General features: G+C 39.6%; 1 protein-coding gene across 1 annotated transcript; it reads right to left on the reverse strand.

The window, feature by feature from the left end:
* Positions 1-336: 336 nt before the first annotated feature.
* dmrt2a (doublesex and mab-3 related transcription factor 2a) lies at positions 337-4,423 on the reverse strand. Its single transcript, XM_026188850.2, has 4 exons — positions 4,276-4,423; positions 3,345-3,738; positions 1,988-2,090; positions 337-1,713 (listed from the first exon to the last, which is right to left on the reverse strand). The coding sequence occupies exons 2-4, from the start codon at positions 3,708-3,710 to the stop codon at positions 614-616; spliced, it is 1,569 nt and encodes a 522-aa protein (XP_026044635.1). The 5' UTR covers positions 3,711-3,738; positions 4,276-4,423; the 3' UTR covers positions 337-613.
* Between the last annotated feature and the right edge of the window lie 17,567 nt (positions 4,424-21,990).

The raw sequence follows: 21,990 nt of genomic DNA on the forward strand, positions 1-21,990 counted from the left end.
TGTAACTCTAGTTCCCTTTTCTTAAAGAAGCCCTGATTATAGTCGAGGAACAGCTCGTCTGAATTTATGCTTTTAATGGGCACGAAACAAACGAGGTGTTACAAAATGAAGTATTAAGTCTAAGCCCAAATATTAAATTATTAATAGTGCAACATGAAAAAAATGATTAAAAAAACATTAGGGTTGTGTGTGTTTCCGTCAGAGGACTGAAGTTCCTCGTGTTTCTGCGTCCGGCCACAGTCGTTCATCGCTCGGTGCAGACTAACTTCTGACCTAAACAACAACCCGCTCGCACTTCCAGCCGTCACAACTCGAGTATGAAATGACATCGGACACTTTTTATGGAAGTTCAGTCTTATAAAGTTTATTGACGTGAGGGAAACATCGACATCGTGTTTAAATACTCGACACAAATAAAGTTATTCAAACATGCGCGTGTAAAATATTATACACTGTACATAAATATTACACTGAAAAAACAATCATTTCAAACTGGTCTATTTTCCGATGCAGTGCTCACGTTTACATTTGACCCCGAAAACCACAACTGCAGCTGATCTCTGGCTGAGACAAGCCTCGTGTTTATAGTGCAACAAAGGACACCTCGTGGATTTTAATGGAATGCTCGACTTATGGCGGGCGTGGGCCGTTTCAGGATGGCCTCCACGGAGAAGGACAGAGACTCGCTGGGCGCCATCTTGGTCCCTACAGGCTTCGACAGAAAGTCTTTGGCGTACCTGTCTGCGAGTTTTACCGCCTGAAAGTCTTTGGCAGAGCTCTCCCTGTACTTGCGGGCCGCCTCCTCTAACAGCTCCTTGCAGTACGGAGCTCTGAGCTCTGGCCCGGACCCGCCGCTGGCTTTTTCACTCAGCGAGTGCTGGATGAGGGAGTGAAAGGAGTTGAGTTTCATGGAAGGCTTAGCACTGTCCTTGCTTAACTTGCTGAGGACTTGGCTGGAGTTTTGGGAATGAGGGTGGTTGGGGAAAGATTGTCCAAAGCTCCTCTTAGGAGGAGAGAAGGCCGAGCACTCCCTCTGCTCCCCCTGGGTGACAGCAGGAGGTTTGGGGTCGGGCCTCTGAGGGTCTGATAAGTCCTGCAGAGCAGCGGCTCGGGATCCCTCCAATTTAGCAGCGAGCGCGGCCTCCTGCTCTGGCGGCTGACTCTCAGCGGGCATCGCTTTGGGCTCCCACACAGCACCGGGCTTCATGTTCTGCACCGCCGTGGCATTAAACAGGCACTGCTGGTACAGAAGAGCGTCTCCCAGGTTGGCTGCGCCGCGGGGCCACATCACGAAGCCACCTCGCGACGGCTGCAGCGGGTAATGGCGGTAGGTGGTCGCCACGCTGACGTTGGAGGAGATGAGCTCGACGTTCCCAGGGGTCGAGGGGTACTGCATGCCCAGATCCAGGCAGTTAGGGGAGAGGAAGCTGCACAGCTCTTTGGGCTGCGGCTCGACCGGAGCTGCCGGCGAGTAGGCCGTCTTGTAGGAGTTGTACTCAGACGAGTGGTGGACCAAGCCGTTGGGGAAGAGGAGAGAGCCTGGAGCCCCCTGGTTGTTCTCCATCAGCTCTCGTTCTTTGTACTCCCGCTCCAGCATGATGGTTTCCAGCTCCTTGTCTGCAAAAGCCCTTCTCTTCCTCATGCGGTCGCTCAGCGGAGGGGGAAGAGACGGGTTGGCTGCCAGGAACGGATCAGACTGCACCGGGCGATATCCTGTCATCGAAAATCAAACATTTACTTCAACTTTTATGACATCGAGTGTGTTTGGAATTATATTACGACACCCAACATAGATAATAATCTAATTAGCTATTTATACTTTGTAATGCTGCTAAACGAGTTAGCGTATCACGTGCCAGAGTTTTACTGCTTACAGATGTTAGCACGTCCTTATCGCCCCGTTGGTGTTAAAGGAAAAAGAAATGTAAGCCCCGCTTCGAGCGAAGGAGAGGCAGAAGAGGAGCTTTTCTTTTTGTCTGAGCCGTACCTTCGAGGATGCTTTTGGCGAGCATGGTGGACGGTCGGATGTGTCGCTGATATATCGTCCTCCTCTCTGCAGGAATTGGTTTCCCGGATATGCCTTTCTTATCCTGAGAAATTAGAGAAACAAAAGAAAAATATTTAAAAGACGCTGACAGAGTGTTCGCCTTAATCCTTGTTAAAATAACTGATTTTTCACAGCTGAGGTCCAAGTCCCATGTATGTTTGGATAATAAAAACCAGCCTCTTAATAATAATCCAGTTAAAATATGGGCAGCGACACACATTTCTCGTGTTATTACAGCCTTGAAAAGGCCTCGAAACAGCCCTAAACAGGACGGAGACGCAGGCCTAACAAGTCAATCTAACATTTAACACATTTAGTTTTTATTTTTTTGCAGTAATAGAAATGAGAGAAAGTGTTTGTTAAAGATATAAACTTGGACATTTAACAGGAGCTCAGCTGATGACACAAACTGGGAAACATTCATCTGGTCTCATCTTTAAAATGCTGGCGCCGTAACAGTTTCGCTCTTTTACAGAAATATGCGCAGATTTTTCACACACACATGGAACAGCTGTGATTTTGTGTTTTTATTCAAATTCTCTTCCTAAGCCTTTATTTGGGGGAAAAACAAAATATTCCTCATTTGCTGAATGAACCTCGAAAACCTCCAACGGCTCCTCGGATGTGCCTTTATATTCGTGTTTGTTCAGTGAAGCTAACAAAGCGATATAAAGTGCACGCTGAGCGACTGCATTCACGCTGAACACTGAGCCTCGGCTTTACTCTGATCAGCTGCAAGCCCGAACACAGAGCCTTTAAAATAACACGGACTGCGCTTCTGAAGGCTTCGGGTTCTTATAAAAACTTTGGAAGAATCAGCGCAGCGATTTTCTTTTTCTTCCACTGTAGCACAAAGGTCAGTGTGCAAATGTGCCGCAGTTATCAAAAACAACACGAAGAAGCGCTCGACTTTCCCACAGACAAAAGCAGAAACTGCCCCGTTTACAAAAGAAGGACTTCAGCACAACAGAAGCTGCGATCACAGAAGCAAGGCCTGATTCACTAACACTGAGGGGTCAAAGGCCACAGGTCACTGTAGCGGCTCCAAGTGCCACAGCTTGCTGTGTGAGGAGATAAATATGTTGAGCTGCCTGATTTCAAACAGTCCTGATCATCTGAACTTTCCGCTGAAAACCCTGAGCTGCAGGGCAGCAGTGATCCAGGCTCAGACTTCCAAGCAAGCAGCTGATTAACCGGAGACGCTTCATCACACACGTGAGTCCTTCCTGCGTTATTAGCGCGAAGCACCTGAACGCATCAGCACAGCACCTCCACCACACACCACCCTCAGTCTCACCTCCGTGGCCTGCTGCCTCCTCAGGGCCACCTGCGCCGCCATCACCCGCTGCCGCTCCACCACCAGCAGGCAGTTGGCGCACTGGCAGTCCCTCCAGCGGCAGAAGCGCTTGTGGCCCTTCAGGCAGGACACCACGCCGTGGTTGCGGCAGCGGGCGCACTTCGGCGTGCGGCTCAGTTTCCTCTGGTCACCCGCGCACATGGGGCCCGCCCTGTCGCGGCTCTTAGTGCCGGGGCAGTCGTCCTCTGAGGCGGCGTGGCCGAGCTGCGGAGAGCCGGGGCGCTCGGAGGAGTCGGCCAGCTCTTCGCTCTCCGTCTCCAGGCTCTCCACGTCGATCTCCAGCTCACACCCGGAGTTCTCTGACATGTCTGCCGGATTTAAAGCCAGTTTGTACCTGGAGACGAATACGAGTTATTAGATTAGATCAGGTGAGAAAAACTGGCACTTAAAATATGTAAATATCACCAGCTTGTCAGACTTAACACACCAAATATTCCCATTTCCTCATCTGGACAGTTTCATGAATTATCCCAAACTTTCAGGTCTGTCATTTCTTATTTAAAAAATAATAAAATAAAAATATTTTAGTCTAGTAAGTAGATTATCTACAAGAATAAAAAGAAAATAATAAATCTGTTGTTCGTTTTTTTTAATTTAAAACAGTTTGAAGTTTTTCAGAAGGCTGAACATTTATTTTTATTTACAGCTGTGAAATATTTTAACACGACAGTTTGTAATCAGAGAAAGTGAGGCCTTAATAAAACCAGAACTAGTAAAACTCCAACAGTCTGCTGGATCTCAGAGGAGTTTGTCACATAACCCGGGATATTTGGGTCACGCTGGCTCACAGAGTTTAATTAAACCGGTTTAATTAATCTGCGTCTGCGCGACTGAGCCGAGAAACGCTTTTAAAAAACGGAATGAATTTTACCTCCAGGAGTCCAGCAGGGCGGGGCAACGTCGTTAACACCGTGATGAACGCCACACTCACACACACACGGTCCAGACTCAAGCTTGTAATTAGCCGTTAATTGAGCGGATAAACGCAGACGCGCCGGGGACGCGTCCAACTTTCCTCTGACTCGGACACAAGGAGCCACACCGCTATGAACCGAAGCAGGCTGCCCTCTGATTGGCTCATTTACAAACACGCAAAGAGCCAATAGGAGCAGGAGCAGTTATGCAGGGGGCGGGCGGAGCGTCGGCCACAAGCACCGCGCGCCCTGCGGTTACTTCAGGAGGTCACTTTCCAGGAAAGACAGGCCGAAAGTGGGAAGATGTGAAAAAGAGAAAGTCGTCCAGGAAACCAGCGCAACAGTTTATCACGTCGCATGTCTGCGTTTAATTTCAGGTTCGTGTGAGCAGAAACGGAGCTTCAGGCCTGGCTCACTGTCCTCTGCGCGTCATGGAAATCGAGCTTTTTAGTTTTCAGCTGAAAAAACGAACAAATGAAACAGAATTTTCCAAAACTGTAACTTTCAGTGAGCAAATGAGGAAAACTGTCATTTATTGATAAGTAAACCTTTAAAAAGAGAAGATGATATTATAAAGATTGAAAAAAGATTGAACCTGGTGGATTCACTTCCTGACGTCATTATTCTGCTGGGCCTCTGCCCACAGACGGGGGTGGGCGGGGCGATACAGGTGTCCTGCGGGTTGTTACAGTCCGTGCAGCTGGCACAGATAACCGGGGAAGATTACCGTGTTTTCACAACAATCACACCTGAGAGAAAAACCCACCGTGTCAGCATGAAGAGGAGCCCCACACAAAACAGCAGCTGGAGGATACGGAGGCCCAAATGTGCCTCAGACCAGCAGACGCGTTATTTAGAATATCTGAATATTATATTAATACATCTGATTATTATTATTCGCTGCTTTTATTTTGGAAATCCACCCTCATAATTCTCCTTTAATGCTATAAACGGCTGAGATGAAGTCCCGGGTGTCTGAGTGCTCTCTCTCTGGTCCTCAGTGTCTTTTTCACCCGTGACACTAATGACTGAACGTGGGCCTTGCACGCGTGCATCTTTGTTTGCGGGCTGCTGATTGAGAGTCAGCCTCACAAAGACAAAAACACGGACACGTGACATTTATTCATTGTCAACCGACTTTCACGGGAACTGACTGCGGGACAAAGCACACGCGCACACAGGCCTTCACAGTGGACGGCAGCGCTGACTGCTGCGAGTTAATGTCACGCATGTGCTGCATTGAGAAAGAAGGCCGTGGGACTCTGTCCTGCGGGATTTTTTCAAACTAAAAATGTCCACATATTTTTAATTTACTGTCACTGTGCGCATGCGTAATATTAAAAAGAGATTTTCTTAAATGACATTTTTATCTGTTTATAATTCTCATTATCATTAAGATAATATAAGAATTCAATTAATGTGATTTTTCTCCGGTGCAAATTGAAATATAGTTACAGACTGTTATTAGCTCTTTGTTTTCCGTGACGAGTTCAGATCTTTATTTCTTATTTTCACGGAGGACCTGGTCCCGCTTTGTGCTTTTCTGGCACGCGGACTCAAGGTGAGCCGGTGTTGTGCCAAAAAGTGATCGCCTGGCAAAAACTGATGTCCAATGTTTCCGTGTATTTTTTATGTGTAATATCAGTTTTTCAAGTATCTTTACAACTCTGTGTTATTGTACATTATAACCAACCCGCTCCTTTATCCCCACCTAAAATATTTTTACTGAATATCGTAATATTTGCTGCTGTGCTCTTGGCCAACTTACTCTTAAAAACACATTTTTAATGTTAATGAGTTTTTTTAACTACATAAATAAAGGTTATATAAAAGTCGCTGCCAAATGCAGCTTCTACCTTGTTACACGAATGTTGTTTGTGGCTCAAGATGACTTTGTGTCATCCAATTTGACATGTTTCACATATTATAGCCCAACAAGTTACTTATAGCAGTTTAAATACGAGCAATCACTTTTTGGCAAATATTAAAAGTGCCAAAAAGTGTCCGCAGGTGCAGCTTTATTTGCTTCTTCGTCTTAATTTACTGCGGAGGTTACGAGCAGCCCACCCGCGGCTGCTGCTTCCACGCCGGGAATGCTTTGATCCTGAGAGCGGGCCGGAGGGCCGGACAGGCGGGTCGCGCAGAGCCGGACCCTCCAGGAGAAATGTGGACGTCACGGCCTGGAGGTCTTTCAATGACTTTTCAGAGAGGGGTTATTTTTGAACTCTTCGGAGTTCCTTGAAGGAATTATATGGATCCGTGAAATAGTTGTAGGCTTTAAGGAGTTAATCTAAGGGAGGTTTGGTGAATTCCCAAGGCCAAGGAATTTCCAGGTTTTAGCTGAACTCCGCATAAGGATTTTCCAGGGACCTTTAATTTGATTTAAGAAATGTAGCTTGTTAAAGGGTCTTTGCAGGGAGTCCTGATTTTGTATTGATTATTTATTAATTCTGATATTTTTCCTTCGTGGAATTTGATCATTTTGCGGGTGTTCGCTTATCTGCTCAGAGGTTGGGGTGTATCAGACAGTTAGGTGAGGACTCTGGGAATCACTGATTGGGTTTTAGGCACTGATGGAATTTCATAAACATTCACGGGTCTGTTGAGTCTTGATTGCTTTAAAAGACGCTTTGAGAAGAAAATGTAAGTTAATATTAATTTTAGGTGCTTTGCAAACCCCCCTCAGCCTTTTTGGGGTGTTGTAAGAGAGATTTGCTCCACTTAGCAATTTCAGAGGTTATTACGAGGAAACCCAGAGATCCTTGAACAAATTCCATGATCACCTCAGGAATCCTGAGATCTTCGATCAGTTTTCCTGGATCCTGGAGTGGTTTTGAAACATTACAGATGTTTCCGGCCTGTGACTTTTTTAGAGTATTTCCTGAAACCAGGAAATCTTAGTTTTTGTTCCCTGAAGATTTTCTGTGGGGATGTTCAGCGGGGTTCCCTGTCCAATGTCACAAATGCGACAATACATCTCCTCAGACAGTATCGCCTCAGTTTGGATGTTCCTGATGTTCCTGTAAAGAAACCAGTCTGTGATAACCGAGAGTCATTAGTCATCTCATGACTTTTATTCATCTGAACCTTCGAATGGTGTCTCTTTAGTATGATTCCATAAACATTTTAGGAATAGTTTTCCACATTTCGTTGTTGTTTTGTGGGAGTGGCTCCCTGCCTTTGATTTTCCTGCACCAGGTATTTCCCCAAAAACAAACGTAAGAAGACAGAGTTCAGGTCCAACATGACATCATGAAAACAATTTTAAACAGCACAGGAAACAGTTTTCAGAACATTAAAGGCTTCTTTCATTCCCACAGCGTGCACAGATATGTGACAGTGTGTGTTTATAAAAATCATGTGTTAACTGCATTTGGGCTTTTTGTGGAAACATGCAGGAAGCAGCGATTTTGGCTGATATGACCTTTGCGTGGATGCAGACACACAGTCCTCACATGCTGTCCAGTTTACTTTGGGCCTGATTGAAACAGCAGCATCTCGTTGGAAGCGTCCTGCTGTGCATGCCGTAAAGTGTAACAGGAGCTGTGTATAGACAGAACGAGCAGCGTGGGATCACTGGGGATCCTGCTATGTTAATTAGCCTCTGATGGACCGACAACACATGCAGCTGAATAGAAAACCAGGCGGGGCGACATTTGTCTCTGTCTGAAGGAGGCTGACACCTCGACCTCTCATGGCCAATGTGCAACAAACAGGAGGACGTGTCCTACAGCTGCCTGACAAGCCTCATCCACGCTTTTTACTTTCATCTGCATTTGCTGCACCCAGCCAGTTCCCTGTAACCCGACTGCTGGTCATCATGTGATAATTGGGACATTTTCTCTGTGAGAAAGAGAAGCAGCTTTAAAGTAAACTTACATTCCTTCAGTCTGAGTTTGCACTGACATTATCGATGCACTGAATAAAAGATGTTACTTACAAGCTCCCCACACTTTCATTTGGAGAATAATATCGTTGTGATGTTTGTGAATTACACTTGTATCATATCCAGAAAACTTTCCTTTTATCCTAGTTTCACTTTTATGTAAAAGTATTGTATGTAAAAAATATTTATGTGGATAGAATTTTTTAGCACACAAGCATGCGCTGCAGTTTAACAGGAATGTGAAGTTTTTAAGATTAAAACGTGACATTCCTCTGTTGTCCACTGGGTGGCAGCCTTCAGCCGGAAATCCAGCGATGTTCTGTTATTCTTACTCCACAAAAAAACAAACAAACAACAACAACAAAAACAATTGATGTAAAAGTTCCTCTCGTTGTTTGAAAGAGTCCAGATCATTTAACCTCTTTGCTATAATTAAACTATTGATTAATATTACTAGTCTGCATTTGATCAAAAGTCTTCTGCTTTGGATGTAAATTGGATTTCTTATTGTGGGGTTTAGATTACATTAGCTTCAAAGATATTTCATTTTTTACATTTTACAGCTGGTTACACTGTTTAGCTCAATTTTAGTCATTAACTATCAGCTGGTAATATTTAACCTTTCCTCATTACGTAGCAATTTACACACACACACACACACACACACACACACACACACAGCCTGTCAGATCGGATGTTGTGACATTGAGAAAGGTCAGTTTTACCGGGAATATGATGGCATACATGTGTTGGCTCCACATCCAAACACGCTGAATCATTTCATAATGTGAGCACAGCACAGTTAATGCATTTCACTGAGTCTTTCAACAGCTTACTGTAAAGGAGACTGAGCAGTATGACTTGGTTAAAGCCAAACCCGTAACATTACATATTTCTTGCTATTAGAAAGGTCAAAGGTCAGAGCAGTGACGACATTGATTCCGGTTCAAAAGAGCCAGATTTCATGAAAATGAATGGATAGTGCAGGAAGAGTGGCTGTCTGAAAATTAGATGGATTATCTTTTTTGTTTTTTTGTATTTATAATTCAGTTTCCACATTTCTTCCTTCCAGGAGTCCAAAAAAAAGAAGAAGAAAAAAGAAAGAAAGAAACTAAGTACAAAATTAAGTTGATGTTAAAAGTGTTCTCATTAAATATTAGGTATAAAATCCGTTAATGAGTCACATGTTACTACTTTAAAGTAGTTTTTTTAAAGAAAATATTTGGTAAATTAATCAATTAATGGAATAAATGTTTATGTGCTGAAGATGCAGGACTGAGGCCAGAGCTCCTGTTTGTCAATATCAGTGTGGTACATAAAATGTCCAGTAAAAGCAACAACAACAACAATGATAATAATAACTAGAAAGTGCATTTTCTGAAGAAACTGCAGTGTGAATGCTTGAATCTGAATGTATGCACTGAAATGAATTAATTGCTGAATTTTGAGTTAAAAATATTGAATGAGATTAAAAAAAAAAACCAAAAAAAAAAAAGAATTTAACCTGAAAACAAAGGTGCTGAACTGCTAAAAGCTGAAGGTTACACAGAAGAAGGAGTTGGAAAAAAACTGAAAATGTTTTAAATGTAAATTAGAAAACCCTAAGAAATGAGAAAAGAACATTTAGAGTCAGAAAACATCTGAAAGAATATTAAAAGGTCATATTCTTTGAATCACTGAATGACTCAAATGTGATCCCTCCACTTTGATCCACACAGTTTAAAAAGTTTAAATGCCTGAGCTTTGAAAGATACAGTGTTGGAAAGAGAACAACGATGGCGACAATTTGAGGGTAAAATGATGGCTGTAACACTGTGGACACAGAAGCAGTTGAAAGAGAAGTGCTTAAGATGAATCTTGGTACAGTGGCAGGCAGAGCTCGTTAAGCAGGCAGGTGTGAGCCTGGTTGCTATAGTGACCGCACCCAAGGGCTCCATACACACGGACACAGACATGCACCTCACTTTTGCTGCTTAAAATGAACAGAAAAGTCAGGCCGAAACAAATCGTTCCCAAATGAAAAGTAAAAGTCGTATTGACAAAATTCTTTCACCGTGAGCGACAGCAATGTCTAGTCTACCAAATTCTCAGTTTTCATATCTGTGGAGTTTATTATATGGACGTGGTGACAGTGGAAAGACACCATGCTCTTCTGATTTTCAAACGAACCTTCTGAGCCATTTTAACATTAGAGTCTATGGAAGAGTTGGAGGGAGGAGGCTGTGCATTGGTGACATTTATGAAAGAACCATAACACCTAGTACAATAGTAAACACATTGGATGAAAGAGGACAGCGATGGCTACGTTTTGAGGGTAAAATCATACCTGTAGAGCAAACGCTGCGGACACAGCAGCAGTTTTAAAAAAGATTTTAAGATTAATTTTTTTGCTCCTCTCACTCTAGCAGTTGAGCTGTCTCACTCTAGCCCCAACATTCCGTCCCATACACACGCATTATAAACTTTGAAACGGGTGAAAAAACATCATGAAACTTAAACTGGAACTGAAGAAAAAGTATAATAGATATTGAAAAGATAAATACAAGTTGAATAGTTGAATGTCTTGTCTTCGTTTTAAAGTTTGAATGGTGGCTCTATGTCAATGTATGTGGAAGTAGATACAGTTTAAAGAGGAGGAAGTTGAATGAGAATTTGAAGGGTCTCCCCATTGAAATACATTATAAATTTTTGTTGAAAAAAGTTGAATAAAATTAAAAATATAAATGTTAAAAATGAGAAAAATAGAAGCAATGTTGTCCAAAACAATAGGAATCTAACGGTGTTTGAATGGTTTTTCTAAGTTGAACGGTTTTGAAGGAGATAGATTACAAAAAACGTACGGAATACAGAATAATAACTAGAAAGTGCATTTTCTGAAGAAACTGCAGTGTGAATGCTTGAATCTGAATGTATGCACTGAAATGAATTAATTGCTGAATTTTGAGTTAAAAATCTTGAATGAGATTAAAAAAAAACAAAAAAAACCGAATTTAACCTGAAAACAAAGGTGCTGAACTGCTAAAAGCTGAAAGTTACACAGAAGGAGTTGGAAAAAAACTGAAAATGTTTTAAATGTAAATTAGAAAACCCTAAGAAATGAGAAAAGAACATTTAGAGTCAGAAAACATCTGAATGAATATTAAAAGGTCATATTCTTTGAATCACTGAATGACTCAAATGTGATCCCTCCACTTTGATCCACACAGTTTAAAAAGTTTAAATGCCTGAGCTTTGAAAGATACGGTGTTGGAAAGAGAACAATAATGGCGACAATTTGAGGGTAAAATGATGGCTGTAACACTGTGGACACAGCAGCAGTTGAAAGAGAAGTGTTTAAGATGGATCTTGGTACAGTGGCAGGCAGAGCTCGTTAAGCAGGCAGGTGTGAGCCTGGTTGCTATAGTGACCGCACCCAATGGCTCCATACACACGCACACAGACATGCACCTCACTTTTGCTGCTTAAAATGAACAGAAAAGTCAGGCCGAAACAAATCGTTCCCAAATGAAAAGTAAAAGTCGTATTGACAAAATTCTTTCACTGTGAGCGACAGCAATGTCTAGTCTACCAAATTCTCAGTTTTCATGTCTGTGGAGTTTATTATATGCACGTGGTGACAGTGGAAAGACACCATGCTCTTCTGATTTTCAAACGAACCTTCTGAGCCATTTTAACATTAGAGTCTATGGAAGAGTTTGAGGGAGGAGGCTGTGCATTGGTGACATTTATGAAAGAACCATAACACCTAGTACAATAGTAAACACATTGGATGAAAGAGGACAGCCATGGCTACGTTTTGAGGGTAAAATCATACCTGTAGAGCAAACGCTGCGGACACAGCAGCAGTTTTAAAAAAGATTTTAAGATTATTTTTTTTGCTCCTCTCACTCTAGCAGTTGAGCTGCCTCACTCTAGCCCCAACATTCCGTCCCATACACACCCATTATAAACTCTGAAACGGGTGAAAAAACATCATGAAACTTAAACTGGAACTGAAGAAAAAGTATAATAGATATTGAAAAGATAAATACAAGTTGAATAGTTGAATGTCTTGTCTTCGTTTTAAAGTTTGAATGGTGGCTCTATGTGAACGTATGTTGAAGTAGTAAGAGTTTAAAAATGAGTAAGTTGAATGAGAATTTGAAGGGTCTCCCCATTGAAATACATGGGAAATTTTTGTTGAATAAAGTTGAATAAAATTAAAAATATAAATGTTAAAAATGAGAAAAATACAAGCAACAGTGTCCAAAAGAATAGGAATCTAACGGTGTTTGAATGGTTTTTCTAAGTTGAATGGTTTTGAAGGAGTAGGCTTTCAAAAAATGTACGGAATAGATAATAATAAAATGGAATAATAAAGATTAGAAGAACAATACTGTGAATGCTTTTCAAGCATTCACACTAACTAGAAAGTGCATTTTCTGAAGAAACTGCAGTGTGAATGCTTGAATCTGAATGTATGCACTGAAATGAATTAATTACTGAATTTAAGTTAAAAATCTTGAATGAGATTAAAAAAAACACCCGAATTTAACCTGAAAACAAAAGTGCTGAACTGCTAAAAGCTGAAGGTTACACAGAAGAAGAAGTTGGAAAAAAGCTGAAAATGTTTTAATTGTAAATTAGAAAAACCTAAGAAATGAGAAAAGAACATTTAGAGTCAGAAAACATCTGAAAGAATATTAAAAGGTCATATTCTTTGAATCACTGAATGACTAAAATGTGATCCCTCCACTTGGATCCACACAGTTTAAAAAGTTTACATCTCTGAGCTTTGAAAGACAAGATGTTGGAAAGAGAACAACGATGGCGACGTTTTGAGGGTAAAATGATGGCTGTAACACTGTGGAGACAGCAGCAGTTGAAAGAGAAGTGTTTAAGATGAATCTTGGCAGAGTGAGAGAGAGAGCTCGTTAAGCAGGCAGGTGTGAGCCTGGTTGCTATAGTGACCGCACCCAATGGCTCCATACACACGTACACAGACATGCGCCTCACTTTTGCTGCTTAAAATGAACAGAAAAGTCAGGCCGAAACAAATCGCTCCCAAATGAAAAGTAAAAGTCGTATTGACAAAATTCTTTCACCGTGAGCGACAGCAATGTCTAGTCTACCTAATTCTCAGTTTTCATGCCTGTGGAGCTTATTATATGGACGTGGTGACAGTGGAAAGACACCATGCTCTTCTGATTTTCAAACGAACCTTCTGAGCCATTTTAACATTAGAGTCTATGGAAGAGTTGGAGGGAGGAGGCTGTGCATTGGTGACATTTATGAAAGAACCATAACACCTAGTACAATAGTAAACACATTGGATGAAAGAGGACAGCCATGGCTACGTTTTGAGGGTAAAATCATACCTGTAGAGCAAACGCTGTGGACACAGCAGCAGTTTTAAAAAAGATTTTAAGATTAATTTTTTTGCTCCTCTCACTCTAGCAGTTGAGCTGTCTCACTCTAGCCCCAACATTCCGTCCCATACACACCCATTATAAACTCTGAAACGGGTGAAAAAACATCATGAAACTTAAACTGGAACTGAAGAAAAAGTATAATAGATATTGAAAAGATAAATACAAGTTGAATAGTTGAATGTCTTGTCTTCGTTTTAAAGTTTGAATGGTGGCTCTATGTCAATGTATGTGGAAGTAGTAAGAGTTTAAAAATGAGTAAGTTGAATGAGGATTTGAAGGGTCTCCCCATTGAAATACATTATAAATTTTTGTTGAATAAAGTTGAATAAAATTAAAAATATAAATGTTAAAAATATGAAAAATAGAAGCAGTGTTGTCCAAAAGAATAGGAATCTAACGGTGTTTGAATGGTTTTTCTAAGTTGAACGGTTTTGAAGGAGTAGGCTTTCAAAAAACGTACGGAAAAATAATAAAATATAACTAGAAAGTGCATTTTCTGAAGAAACTGCAGTGTGAATGCTTGAATCTGAATGTATGCATTGAAATGAAATAATTACTGAATTTAAGTTAAAAATTTTGAATGAGATAAAAAAAAAACCCGAATTTAACCTGAAAACAAAAGTGCTGAACTGCTAAAAGCTGAAGGTTACACAGAAGAAGAAGTTGGAAAAAAGCTGAAAATGTTTTAATTGTAAATTAGAAAAACCTAAGAAATGAGAAAAGAACATTTAGAGTCAGAAAACATCTGAAAGAATATTAAAAGGTCATATTCTTTGAATCACTGAATGACTAAAATGTGAACCCTCCACTTGGATCCACACAGTTTAAAAAGTTTACATCTCTGAGCTTTGAAAGACAAGATGTTGGAAAGAGAACAACAATGGCGACGTTTTGAGGGTAAAATGATGGCTGTAACACTGTGGAGACAGCAGCAGTTGAAAGAGAAGTGTTTCAGATGAATCTTGGCAGAGTGAGAGAGAGAGCTCGTTAAGCAGGCAGGTGTGAGCCTGGTTGCTATAGTGACCGCACCCAATGGCTCCATACACACGGACACAGACATGCACCTCACTTTTGCTGCTTAAAATGAACAGAAAAGTCAGGCCGAAACAAATCGTTCCCATATGAAAAGTACAAGTCGTATTGACGAAATTCTTTCACCGTGAGCGACAGCAATGTCTAGTCTACTGAATTCTCAGTTTTCATGCCTGTGGAGTTTATTATATGGACGTGGTGACAGTGGAAAGACACCATGCTCTTCTGATTTTCAAAAGAACCTTCTGAGCCATTTTAACATTAGAGTCTATGGAAGAGTTGGAGGGAGGAGGCTGTGCATTGGTGACATTTATGAAAGAACCATAACACCTAGGACAATAGTAAACACATTGGATGAAAGAGGACAGCGATGGCTACGTTTTGAGGGTAAAATGGTGGCTGTAGAGCAAACGCTGTGGACACAGCAGCAGTTTTAAAAAAGATTTTAAGATTAATTTTTTTGCTCCTCTCACTCTAGCAGTTGAGCTGTCTCACTCTAGCCCCAACATTCCGTCCCATACACACCCATTATAAACTCTGAAACGGGTGAAAAAACATCATGAAACTTAAACTGGAACTGAAGAAAAAGTATAATAGATATTGAAAAGATAAATACAAGTTGAATAGTTGAATGTCTTGTCTTCGTTTTAAAGTTTGAATGGTGGCTCTATGTCAATGTATGTGGAAGTAGATACAGTTTAAAGAGGAGGAAGTTGAATGAGAATTTGAAGGGTCTCCCCATTGAAATACATTATAAATTTTTGTTGAAAAAAGTTGAATAAAATTAAAAATATAAATGTTAAAAATGAGAAAAATAGAAGCAATGTTGTCCAAAAGAATAGGAATCTAACGGTGTTTGAATGGTTTTTCTAAGTTGAACGGTTTTGAAGGAGTAGGCTTTCAAAAAACGTACGGAATAGATAATAATAAAATAGAATAACTAGAAAGTGCATTTTCTGAAGAAACTGCAGTGTGAATGCTTGAATCTGAATGTATGCACTGAAATGAATTAATTGCTGAATTTTGAGTTAAAAATTTTGAATGAGATAAAAAAAAATCCGAATTTAACGTGAAAACAAAAGTGCTGAACTGCTAAAAGCCGAAGGTTACACAGAAGAAGAAGTTGGAAAAAAGCTGAAAATGTTTTAATTGTAAATTAGAAAAACCTCAGAACTGAGAAAAGAAAATTCAGAGTCAGAAAACATCTGAAAGAACATTAAAAGTTCATATTCTTTGAATCACTGAATGACTAAAATGTGATCCCTCCGCTTGGATCCACACAGTTTAAAAAATGTAAAAGTCTGAGCTTTGAAAGACAATGTTGGAAAGAGAACAACGATGGTGACGTTTTGAGGGTAAAATGATGGCTGTAACACTGTGGACACAGCAGCAGTTGAAAGAGAAGTGCTTAAGATGAATCTTGGCAGAGTGAGAGAGAGAGCTCGTTAAGCAGGCAGGTGTGAGCCTGGTTGCTATAGTGACTGCACCCAATGGCTCCATACACACGTACACAGACATGCACCTCACTTTTGCTGCTTAAAATGAACAGAAAAGTCAGGCCCAAACAAATTCTTCCCAAATGAAAAGTATAGGTCGTATTGACAAAATTCTTTCACCGTGAGCGACAGCCATGTCTAGTCTACCTAATTCTCAGTTTTCATGCCTGTGGAGTTTATTATATGGACGTGGTGACAGTGTAAAGACACCATGCTCTTCTGATTTTCAAACAAACCTTCTGAGCCATTTTAACATTAGAGTCTATGGAAGAGTTGGAGGGAGGAGGCTGTGCATTGGTGACATTTATGAAAGAACCATAACACCTAGTACAATAGTAAACACATTGGATGAAAGAGGACAGCCATGGCTACGTTTTGAGGGTAAAATCATACCTGTAGAGCAAACGCTGTGGACACAGCAGCAGTTTTAAAAAAGATTTTAAGATTAATTTTTTTGCTCCTCTCACTCTAGCAGTTGAGCTGCCTCACTCTAGCCCCAACATTCCGTCCCATAGACACCCATTATAAACTCTGAAACGGGTGAAAAAACATCATGAAACTTAAACTGGAACTGAAGAAAAAGTATAATAGATATTGAAAAGATAAATACAAGTTGAATAGTTGAATGTCTTGTCTTCGTTTTAAAGTTTGAATGGTGGCTCTATGTCAATGTATGTGGAAGTAGATACAGTTTAAAGAGGAGGAAGTTGAATGAGAATTTGAAGGGTCTCCCCATTGAAATACATTATAAATTTTTGTTGAAAAAAGTTGAATAAAATTAAAAATATAAATGTTAAAAATGAGAAAAATAGAAGCAATGTTGTCCAAAATAATAGGAATCTAACGGTGTTTGAATGGTTTTTCTAAGTTGAACGGTTTTGAAGGAGTAGGCTTTCAAAAAACGTACGGAAAAATAAAATATAACTAGAAAGTGCATTTTCTGAAGAAACTGCAGTGTGAATGCTTGAATCTGAATGTATGCACTGAAATGAATTAATTGCTGAATTTTGAGTTAAAAATATTGAATGAGATAAAAAAACAAAACAAAAAAAAAAACCGAATTTAACCTGAAAACAAAGGTGCTGAACTGCTAAAAGCTGAAGGTTACACAGAAGAAGAAGTTGGAAAAAAACTGAAAATGTTTTAAATGTAAATTAGAAAACCCTAAGAAATGAGAAAAGAACATTTAGAGTCAGAAAACATCTGAATGAATATTAAAAGGTCATATTCTTTGAATCACTGAATGACTAAAATGTGATCCCTCCACTTTGATCCACACAGTTTAAAAAGTTTAAATGCCTGAGCTTTCAAAGATACGGTGTTGGAAAGAGAACAATAATGGCGACAATTTGAGGGTAAAATGATGGCTGTAACACTGTGGACACAGCAGCAGTTGAAAGAGAAGTGCTTAAGATGAATCTTGGTACAGTGGCAGGCAGAGCTCGTTAAGCAGGCAGGTGTGAGCCTGGTTGCTATAGTGACCGCACCCAATGGCTCCATACACACGTACACAGACATGCGCCTCACTTTTGCTGCTTAAAATGAACAGAAAAGTCAGGCCGAAACAAATCGCTCCCAAATGAAAAGTAAAAGTCGTATTGACAAAATTCTTTCACCGTGAGCGACAGCAATGTCTAGTCTACCTAATTCTCAGTTTTCATGCCTGTGGAGCTTATTATATGGACGTGGTGACAGTGGAAAGACACCATGCTCTTCTGATTTTCAAACGAACCTTCTGAGCCATTTTAACATTAGAGTCTATGGAAGAGTTGGAGGGAGGAGGCTGTGCATTGGTGACATTTATGAAAGAACCATAACACCTAGTACAATAGTAAACACATTGGATGAAAGAGGACAGCCATGGCTACGTTTTGAGGGTAAAATCATACCTGTAGAGCAAACGCTGCGGACACAGCAGCAGTTTTAAAAAATATTTTAAGATTAATTTTTTTGCTCCTCTCACTCTAGCAGTTGAGCTGCCTCACTCTAGCCCCAACATTCCGTCCCATACACACCCATTATAAACTCTGAAACGGGTGAAAAAACATCATGAAACTTAAACTGGAACTGAAGAAAAAGTATAATAGATATTGAAAAGATAAATACAAGTTGAATAGTTGAATGTCTTGTCTTCGTTTTAAAGTTTGAATGGTGGCTCTATGTCAATGTATGTGGAAGTAGTAAGAGTTTAAAAATGAGTAAGTTGAATGAGGATTTGAAGGGTCTCCCCATTGAAATACATTATAAATTTTTCTTGAATAAAGTTGAATAAAATTAAAAATATAAATGTTAAAAATATGAAAAATAGAAGCAGTGTTGTCCAAAAGAATAGGAATCTAACGGTGTTTGAATGGTTTTTCTAAGTTGAACGGTTTTGAAGGAGTAGGATTACAAAAAACGTACGGAAGAATAATAAAATATAACTAGAAAGTGCATTTTCTGAAGAAACTGCAGTGTGAATGCTTGAATCTGAATGTATGCATTGAAATGAAATAATTACTGAATTTAAGTTAAAAATTTTGAATGAGATTTAAAAAAAAAACCCCGAATTTAACCTGAAAACAAAAGTGCTGAACTGCTAAAAGCTGAAGGTTACACAGAAGAAGAAGTTGGAAAAAAGCTGAAAATGTTTTAATTGCAAATTAGAAAAACCTAAGAAATGAGAAAACATTTAGAGTCAGAAAACATCTGAATGAATATTAAAAGGTCATATTCTTTGAATCACTGAATGACTAAAATGTGATCCCTCCACTTGGATCCACACAGTTTAAAAAGTTTAAATGTCTGAGCTTTGAAAGACAAGATGTTGGAAAGAGAACAACGATGGCGACGTTTTGAGGGTAAAATGATGGCTGTAACACTGTGGACACAGCAGCAGTTGAAAGAGAAGTGTTTAAGGTGAATCTTGGCAGAGTGGCAGAGAGAGCTCGTTAAGCAGGCAGGTGTGAGCCTGGTTGCTATAGTGACTGCACCCAATGGCTCCATACACACGGACACAGACATGCGCCTCACTTTTGCTGCTTAACATGAACAGAAAAGTCAGGCCGAAACAAATCGTTCCCAAATGAAAAGTAAAAGTCGTATTGACAAAATTCTTTCACCGTGAGCGACAGCCATGTCTAGTCTACCTAATTCTCAGTTTTCATGCCTGTGGAGCTTATTATATGGACGTGGTGACAGTGTAAAGACACCATGCTCTTCTGATTTTCAAACGAACCTTCTGAGCCATTTTAACATTAGAGTCTATGGAAGAGTTGGAGGGAGGAGGCTGTGCATTGGTGACATTTACGAAAGAACCATAACACCTAGGACAATAGTAAACACATTGGATGAAAGAGGACAGCCATGGCTACGTTTTGAGGGTAAAATCATACCTGTAGAGCAAACGCTGCGGACACAGCAGCAGTTTTAAAAAAGATTTTAAGATTAATTTTTTTGCTCCTCTCACTCTAGCAGTTGAGCTGCCTCACTCTAGCCCCAACATTCCGTCCCATACACACCCATTATAAACTCTGAAACGGGTGAAAAAACATCATGAAAGTTAAACTGGAACTGAAGAAAAAGTATAATAGATATTGAAAAGATAAATACAAGTTGAATAGTTGAATGTCTTGTCTTCGTTTTAAAGTTTGAATGGTGGCTCTATGTCAATGTATGTGGAAGTAGTAAGAGTTTAAAAATGAGTAAGTTGAATGAGGATTTGAAGGGTCTCCCCATTGAAATACATTATAAATTTTTGTTGAATAAAGTTGAATAAAATTAAAAATATAAATGTTAAAAATATGAAAAATAGAAGCAGTGTTGTCCAAAAGAATAGGAATCTAACGGTGTTTGAATGGTTTTTCTAAGTTGAACGGTTTTGAAGTTATAGGATTACAAAAAACGTACGGAATAGATAAAATATAATAATAATAATAATAACTAGAAAGTGCATTTTCTGAAGAAACTGCAGTGTGAATGCTTGAATCTGAATGTATGGACTGAAATGAATTAATTGCTGAATTTTGAGTTAAAAATTTTGAATGAGATAAAAAAAAAAAAACAACCTGAATTTAACCTGAAAACAACAGTGCTGAACTGCTAAAAGCTGAAGGTTACACAGAAGAAGAAGTTGGAAAAAAGCTGAAAATGTTTTAATTGTAAATTAGAAAAACCTAAGAAATGAGAAAAGAACATTTAGAGTCAGAAAACATCTGAAAGAATATTAAAAGGTCATATTCTTTGAATCACTGAATGACTAAAATGTGATCCCTCCACTTGGATCCACACAGTTTAAAAAGTTTAAATGTCTGAGCTTTGAAAGACAAGATGTTGGAAAGAGAACAACGATGGCGACGTTTTGAGGGTAAAATGATGGCTTTAACACTGTGGACACAGCAGCAGTTGAAAGAGAAGTGTTTAAGATGAATCTTGGCAGAGTGGCAGGCAGAGCTCGTTAAGCAGGCAGGTGTGAGCCTGGTTGCTATAGTGACCGCACCCAATGGCTCCATACACACGAGACAGACATGCACCTCACTTTTGCTGCTTAAAATGAACAGAAAAGTCAGGCCGAAACAAATCGTTCCCAAATGAAAAGTACATGTCGTACTGACAAAATTCTTTCACCGTGAGCGACAGCCATGTCTAGTCTACCTAATTCTCAGTTTTCATGCCTGTGGAGCTTATTATATGGACGTGGTGACAGTGGAAAGACACCATGCTCTTCTGATTTTCAAACGAACCTTCTGAGCCATTTTAACATTAGAGTCTATGGAAGAGTTGGAGGGAGGAGGCTGTGCATTGGTGACATTTATGAAAGAACCATAACACCTAGGACAATAGTAAACACATTGGATGAAAGAGGACAGCCATGGCTACGTTTTGAGGGTAAAATCATACCTGTAGAGCAAACGCTGCGGACACAGCAGCAGTTTTAAAAAAGATTTTAAGATTAATTTTTTTGCTCCTCTCACTCTAGCAGTTGAGCTGCCTCACTCTAGCCCCAACATTCCGTCCCATACACACCCATTATAAACTCTGAAACGGGTGAAAAAACATCATGAAACTTAAACTGGAACTGAAGAAAAAGTATAATAGATATTGAAAAGATAAATACAAGTTGAATAGTTGAATGTCTTGTCTTCGTTTTAAAGTTTGAATGGTGGCTCTATGTCAACGTATGTGGAAGTAGTAAGAGTTTAAAAATGAGTAAGTTGAATGAGAATTTGAAGGGTCTCCCCATTGAAATACATGGGAAATTTTTGTTGAATAAAGTTGAATAAAATTAAAAATATAAATGTTAAAAATGAGAAAAATAGAAGCAGTCATGTCCAAAATAATAGGAATCTAACGATGTTTGAATGGTTTTTCTAAGTTGAACGGTTTTGAAGGAGTAGGCTTTCAAAAAACGTACGGAATAAGAAAATATAACTAGAAAGTGCATTTTCTGAAGAAACTGCAGTGTGAATGCTTGAATCTGAATGTATGCACTGAAATGAATTAATTACTGAATTTAAGTTAAAAATCTTGAATGAGATAAAAAAAAAAACCCGAATTTAACCTGAAAACAAAAGTGCTGAACTGCTAAAAGCTGAAGGTTACACAGAAGAAGTTGGAAAAAAGCTGAAAATGTTTTAATTTTAAATTAGAAAAACCTAAGAAATGAGAAAAGAACATTTAGAGTCAGAAAACATCTGAAAGAATATTAAAAGGTCATATTCTTTGAATCACTGAATGACTAAAATGTGATCCCTCCACTTGGACCCACACAGTTTAAAAAGTTTACATCTCTGAGCTTTGAAAGACAAGATGTTGGAAAAAGAACAACGATGGCGACGTTTTGAGGGTAAAATGATGGCTGTGACACTG

This window comes from Astatotilapia calliptera, chromosome 12 (assembly GCF_964374335.1).
Source record: "Astatotilapia calliptera chromosome 12, fAstCal68.1, whole genome shotgun sequence".
NCBI classification, from domain to species: domain Eukaryota; kingdom Metazoa; phylum Chordata; class Actinopteri; order Cichliformes; family Cichlidae; genus Astatotilapia; species Astatotilapia calliptera.

Bases quoted from the DNA above. Each gene is read 5' to 3' on its own strand.
- dmrt2a (XM_026188850.2), bottom strand. From the start codon at position 3,710: ATGTCAGAGAACTCCGGGTGTGAGCTGGAGATCGACGTGGAGAGCCTG. The intron at 2,091-3,344 runs GTGAGACTGAGG...CTAATTTCTCAG, and splicing joins GGAGGCAGCAGGCCACGGAG to GATAAGAAAGGCATATCCGG. The intron at 1,714-1,987 runs GTACGGCTCAGA...TTTCGATGACAG, and splicing joins CGCCAAAAGCATCCTCGAAG to GATATCGCCCGGTGCAGTCT.